Source organism: Chiloscyllium plagiosum, unplaced genomic scaffold (genome assembly GCF_037043375.1).
Source record: "Chiloscyllium plagiosum isolate Xiang-an unplaced genomic scaffold, Cpla_swu_hap1 HiC_scaffold_51, whole genome shotgun sequence".
Lineage (NCBI taxonomy): Eukaryota > Metazoa > Chordata > Chondrichthyes > Orectolobiformes > Hemiscylliidae > Chiloscyllium > Chiloscyllium plagiosum.
Window position 1 is genome coordinate 100,001 of NW_028270189.1, and position 8,314 is coordinate 108,314.

General features: G+C 55.7%; 1 protein-coding gene across 1 annotated transcript in view; it reads left to right on the forward strand.

Annotated features, from left to right (window-relative positions):
- Positions 1-7,018, forward strand: part of LOC148134927 (protein capicua homolog) — a 39,821-nt gene extending 32,803 nt beyond the window's left edge. Inside the window, exon 6 of the mRNA XM_087985226.1 lies at positions 6,711-7,018. Coding sequence (XP_087841352.1) covers positions 6,711-7,018 — 308 coding nt within the window. The remainder of the gene's footprint in view (positions 1-6,710) is intronic.
- The last annotated feature ends 1,296 nt before the right edge of the window (positions 7,019-8,314 follow it).

Sequence of the window (8,314 nt, forward strand, 5' to 3'; positions counted from 1 at the left end):
CTGACACTCTCACTGACACACACACATACACACACACACTGGCACAGACACACACACTGACACTCTCACTGACACACACACACACACACTGGCACAGACACACACACACTGACACACACATACACACACACACTGGCACAGACACACACACTGACACTCTCACTGACACACACACTGACACTCTCACTGACACACACACACACACACTGGCACGGACACACACACACTGACACTCTCACTGACACACACACACACTGGCCCGGACACACACACACTGACACTCTCACTGACACACACACACACACACTGGCACGGACACACACACACTGACACTCTCACTGACACACACACACTGGCACGGACACACACACACTGACACTCTCACTGACACACACACACACACACTGGCACGGACACACACACACTGACACTCTCACTGACACACACACACACACACACTGGCACGGACACACACACACTGACACTCTCACTGACACACACACACACACTGGCACGGACACACACACACTGACACTCTCACTGACACACACACACACACTGGCACGGACACACACACACTGACACTCTCACTGACACACACACATACACACACACACTGGCACAGACACACACACTGACACTCTCACTGACACACACACACACACACTGGCACGGACACACACATACTGACACACACACTGACACTCTCACTGACACACACACACTGGCACGGACACACACACACTGACACTCTCACTGACACACACACACACTGGCACAGACACACACACTGACACTCTCACTGACACACACACTGACACTCTCACTGACACACACACATACACACACACACTGGCACAGACACACACACTGACACTCTCACTGACACACACACACACACACTGGCACAGACACACACACACTGACACACACATACACACACACACTGGCACAGACACACACACTGACACTCTCACTGACACACACACTGACACTCTCACTGACACACACACACACACACTGGCACGGACACACACATACTGACACACACACTGACACTCTCACTGACACACACACACACTGGCCCGGACACACACATACTGACACACACACTGACACTCTCACTGACACACACACACACACACACTGGCACGGACACACACACACTGACACTCTCACTGACACACACACACACACACACACACACTGGCACGGACACACACATACTGACACACACACTGACACTCTCACTGACACACACACACACTGGCACGGACACACACATACTGACACACACACTGACACTCTCACTGACACACACACACACACACTGGCATGGACACACACACACTGACACTCTCACTGACACATACACACACTGGCACAGACACACACAGATGCACACACACACTGACACTCTCACTGACAGACATCTACACACACACACATTGACACACACACACTGACGCACACACAGACACACAAACACACACTGACAGACACACACGCTGACAGACACACAACACATTCACACATACACACTGACCCTCACACTGATACACACACACACACTGACACACACACAGACACACACACAGACATGCTCACACACACACACGCTGACACACACACTCACACGCACCGACATACACACACACACTAATACACACACAGACACACACTGACTGACACTCACACACACGCCAACACACACAGACACACACACACTGACACACTGTCTCATACACACACACGCACACTGACACACACACAGACACACACACACGCCGACACACAGACACACACACACACTGACACACTGTCTCATACACACACACACGCACACTGACACACACGCAGACACACACACTGACACACACACACAGGCCGACAGACACACACACACTGAGACACACACACACACTGAGACACACACACACACTGAGACACACACACACAGACTCACAGACGTACACACTGACACTCTCACACAGACACTGATACACACACTGACACACAGACGCACACACTGACACACTGATACACTCACGCTGACACACACACACTGACACACTCACACAGACACTCAACACACAGTCACATACACACGCTGACAAACACAGACGCACACACACTGACACACATACACAGACACGCGCACACTGACGCACACACATACACAGGCACACACACAGACATACACACACATATAAAGGCACACACATACACAGACACACACATACTCAGACACATACACAAACACACACACATACACAGACACACGCACACATACACACCCACACAGGCACACACGCACACATACACAGACACATACACACAGACGTGCACACAGGCACACACACATGCACACACACAGGCACACACACACACACAGACACACATACACAGACACAGGCACACACACACAAACACATACACACAGAGACACACAGGCGCAGACACATGGACACACACAGGCACACACATACACAGACACACACGCGCGCATACATACACAGACACTAACACATACACAGACACACACATATACATACACAGACACACACATACACAGGCACACACACACATATACAGGCACACACATTCACAGACACACACATACACAGACACACATGTATAGACACGTACACAGACACACGCACACAGACACGCACACATATACAGACACGCACACATACACAGAAGCACACACTTAGATTCACATACACAGACAGACACACACAAATACACACACAGGCACACACATGCACACACAGACACGCACACATACACAGACACACACAGATACAGACGCACACACATACACAGACAGACACACGCACACATACACAGGCAAACATACACAGACACACAGCCACACACGCATACACACAGACACACACACAGGTGCGCGCACACACACACACATATACAGACACACACACAGGCCCACACACACATACATGGACACACACAGGCGCACACACATACACAGTCACACACACACATACACACACACATACACAGACACACACACAGATACACAGGCACACGCACACATACACAGGCACACACGCACACAAACACAGACACACTCATAGGCGCGCACAGCGCACGCACACAGACACGCACACACTCACAGGCACGTGCGCACACACACACATACAGGCACACACACACACACACACACACATGGACACACAGGCACACACACATACACAGTCACACATACACAGACACACACACACACAAACACAGACACAATCAGGCACACACACAGGCGCACATGCACACAGACACGCACTCACACATATGGACACACACATACACAGACACACACACACATGCGCACATACATACACAGACACACATACACAGGCACACACACATACACAGGCACACACGCACACAGACACACACAGACACACTCATAGGCGCACACAGGCGCGCGCACACCGACACGCACACACACATATCGACACACACACAGGCGCGCACACATACACAGACACACACACATACATACACAGACACACATACACAGGCGCACACACACACACATACACAGACGCACACACACAGACACACAGACACAGACACGCACACATATACAGACGCACGCACACATACACAGACGCGCACACACAGATACACATACACAGACACACACATAAATAACACACACAGGCAAACACACGCACACAAAGACACACGCACACATACGCAGACACACATACACAGACGCACACACATAGACGCGAGCACACACACATATGGACACACACAGGCGCACACACATACACAGGCACACACACATACACAGTCACACACACATACACAGACACGCACATAGACACATACACAAGCGCACACACACATACACAGGCGCGCACACACATACACAGGCATACACGCACACAAACACAGACACACACATAGGCACACACACAGGCGCACGCACCCACACATATATGGACACACACATACACAGACACACACGCGCACATACATACACAGACGCACACACATACACAGACACACACATATACATACACAGACACAGAAACACAGACACACACATACACACATATATGGACACATGCAGGCACACACATACACAGCCACACACACATACACAGACACACGCGCACTCATATACACAGGCACGCACATATACAGGCACACGTGCACACACACACAGGCACACACACACATACACAGTCGTACACAGACACACACACAGACACACGCGCACACACACACACATACACAGACACGCGCACACATACAGACACACAGGCACAGAGAAACAAACATACACAGACACACACATACACAGACGCATGCACACACATACACAGAAACACACTGACACACACACACAGACACGCGCACATACCCAGACACACACACAGACACGCCCACACAGACACGCACACACACTTACACAGACACACACAGGCGCACACACACAGACACGCACACATACCCAGACACACACACACACATACACAGACACGCACACGCACTTACACAGACACACGCGCACACACAGACACGCACACGCAATCATACACACACACGCACACATACACAGACACATGCACACACATAGACACACACACGTACACACACACACGTACACACACAGACACATGCACATATACACAGACACATGCACACATACACAGACAAACACACAGGCACACAGACACACGCGCACACACACATACACAGACAAACACACATACACAGACACAGACACACACACATACACAGACACACACACATACACATACACAGACACACACACATACACAGACACATACACAGACACACACAAATGCACAGACACAGTCATGCACAAATAAACACAGACGCACGCACACATGCAGAAACACAGACACACTCACACACACACATTCTCACACACAAACACACACGGACACACACACATGGACACATACACGGGCACATGGACTCACAAACAGGCACACGGACTCACACACAGACACACACACACACGCAGTCTGACGCACACACAGACACTCTCATACATGGCCTCCCACACACGGGCTCTCACACACGGGCTCTCATACCCATCCAGCTGCCTGGTCCGTTTCGATTGATATGCCTCCACCATGTCATCCTCAGTTGCTCCTGTAACCCACGGGACATCACTGTCGCTCACCGTCCATTGAGAGAGAGGACCCTCTTGGCTGCAGATCCTCACTCGTTTCTCTTGGCTGGGACTCCCCGTAGATTATGGGTGAGGGGAGAGTGAGCCTCTCCCTAGTCGCCAACCTCCAGCCTGTTGCCTGTGGGAGGGGAGACACTGACGGAGAAGTCTGCCAGGGGGGATCCCAGTGAAGCCATTCAGCCCCTCCTCCTCCAGCCTGGGACACAGGAACAGGAGGCCATTCAGCCCCTCCTCCTCCAGCCTGGTACACAGGAATGGGAGGCCATTCAGCCCCTCCTCCTCCAGCCTGGTACACAGGAATGGGAGGCCATTCAGCCCCTCCTCCTCCAGCCTGGGACACAGGAATGGGAGGCCATTCAGCCCCTCCTCCTCCAGCCTGTTACCCAAGGACAGGAGGCCATTCAGCCCTTGCTCTCTTCTCTTTGGTTTTGGGCTTTGGTTCAGTTGAGTGACCTGTGATGGCTGCCTGACTCTTACTGCACCCACCGTTGTGGAGGTGTACATGTGAAACCTCCTTGGCCTCTGTGCGTGCCCCTGTCCCCACTGTCCCATTCCTTCTCTCCCTTGCCGCCCCCCCCCCCACCTAGCTTTGAGTTTGGTGTCTCCCCATGGTCACCCCAAAGTGCCGGTGTCCGGATCCTGGAAACATGAGTCTAATGTCTGCCTGGGAGGGAGTGACTGGATTATCTCGACCGTAGTTACAGAATCCCCATAGCTCTGACTTTATAACTCACCCATGATTTATCCCCACTTCCCTCCCCGTCTCTAACTCCACCTCGCTCTCCCTTCCCCCTCACCTACTCTGTCTCCCTCTCTCTCTCTCCCCCCCGCCCCCTGTTTCTTTTTCTCTCTGTCTCTCTCTATCTCTCCACCACCCTCCCCGCCTTTCTCTCTCTCCCTCCCTCTGCCCCCCCTTTCTCTCTCTCTCTCCGTCTTTCTCTTTCTCTCTCTTGCCCCCCCCCCCCCCCCCCCGTATCTCTCTCTCTCTGCCCCCTGGACCGTCTTTCTCTCACTCCCTGTCTTTCTCACTCTCGCTCGCTCTCTCTCTCTCTCACCCCCCCCCGTCTTGCTCTCTCTGCGTCCCCCTGCTCCGTCTCTCCCACTCTCCCCCCGCTCCGTCTCTCTCTCTCTCCCCCCCCTCTCTCTCTCTCCCCATCTCTCCCACCCTCTCTCTCTCGCTATCTCTCTCTCCCTCTCCCCCAACCATCTTTCTCTCCCCCTCCCTCTGTGTCTCTCTCTCCTCTTACCCCCCCGTCTCTCTCTCTCTCCGTCTGTCTCTCTCTCTCACTCTCTCCCCCCCTTCTGTGTGTCTCTCTTTCTCCCTACCACCCCGTCTCTCTCTCTCCGTCTCTGTCTCTCTCCCTCTGTCTCTCTCTCTCTCTGTGTCTCTCTCTCTCCCCCTCCCTCTACTTCTCGCTCTCTCTCTCTCCCCTCCCTCTGTGTGTGTGTCTCTCCCTCTCTCTCTCTCTCTCCCTCTCTCCCCCCCCCGCCCTCCGGGTTGGGCCCGCAGTTCCCTCGGAGTTGGCAGCAGCAGCCGAGTGTGCCGGGGGGGTTTTGTGTTCGGATACCAAGCCGGTTTCCCTGCTGCAGGCTGGCGCCGTGAGCATGCAGCTGAGTCGTCCCAGGGCCTTCTCCCATAGCGGGGTGCACACCTCCGAGAAATGTACCCGCAACAGCGAGGCCTTGGTGGAGCTGGCACAGGTGACCAACGCCGGGACCGCGCGTGGGGAGGGGAGGTGGGGCAAGGGGATCGGGGGGGGGAACCTGAAACCGAGGGGAGGGAGGGGAGGTGGGGCAAGGGGATCCGGGGGAACCTGAAACCGAGGAGGGAGGGAGGGGAGGTGGGGCAAGGGGATCGGGGGGAACCTGAAACCGAGGGGAGGGAGGGAGGGAGGGGAGGTGGGGCAAGGGGATCCGGGGGAACCTGAAACCGAGGGGAGGGAGGGAGGGAGGGGAGGTGGGGCAAGGGGATCGGGGGGAACCTGAAACCGAGGGGAGGGAGGGAGGGAGGGGAGGTGGGGCAAGGGGATCCGGGGGAACCTGAAACCGAGGGGAGGGAGGGAGGGAGGGGAGGTGGGGCAAGGGGATCCGGGGGAACCTGAAACCGAGGGGAGGGAGGGAGGGAGGGGAGGTGGGGCAAGGGGATCCGGGGGAACCTGAAACCGAGGGGAGGGAGGGAGGGAGGGGAGGTGGGGCAAGGGGATCCGGGGGAACCTGAAACCGAGGGGAGGGAGGGAGGGAGGGGAGGTGGGGCAAGGGGATCGGGGGGAACCTGAAACCGAGGGGAGGGAGGGAGGGAGGGGAGGTGGGGCAAGGGGATCGGGGGGAACCTGAAACCGAGGGGAGGGAGGGAGGGGAGGTGGGGCAAGGGGATCAGGGGGAATCTGAAACCGAGGGGAGGGAGGGAGGGAGGGGAGGTGGGGCAAGGGGATCGGGAGGAACCTGAAACCGAGGGGAGGGAGGGAGGGGAGGTGGGGCAAGGGGATCGGGGGGAACCGGAAACCGAGGGGAGGGAGGGAGGGGAGGTGGGGCAAGGGGATCGGGGGAACCTGAAACCGAGGGGAGGGAGGGAGGGAGGAGAGGTGGGGCAAGGGGATCGGGGGAACCGGAAACCGAGGGGAGGGAGGGAGGGGACACAGCCTCAAGGCGAGGGGCCAGTCACCGAGGACTGAGGTGAGGAAACGTTCCCTCACTCAGGAGGCCCCACCCCAGAGGGTGCTCCATCCGTGGGTAGTTCACCTCACTCAGGCAGAGGAGGGGTGAGAGGCCGAGGGCGCTCCATCACTGTGGGTCACCCAGGATGGGCAGCATACACTGGACAGAACGGGGGAGTGGTCTAGCCCTGACCCTACCGGGGGGAGGGGGTCAGAATGGGGTTACCGGGGGGAAAGGGGGGCAGAATGGGGTTACCGGCGGGGGCAGAATGGGGTTACCGGGGGGAAGGGGGGGCAGAATGGGGTTACCGGGGGGAATGGGGGGGGGCAGAATGGGGTTACCAAGGGAAGGGGGGGGGGGCAGAATGGGGTGGGGGGGCAGAATGGAGTTACCGGGGGGAAGGGGAGGCAAAATGGGATTACTGGGGGGGGAAGGGGGGCAGAATGGGGTTACTGGGGG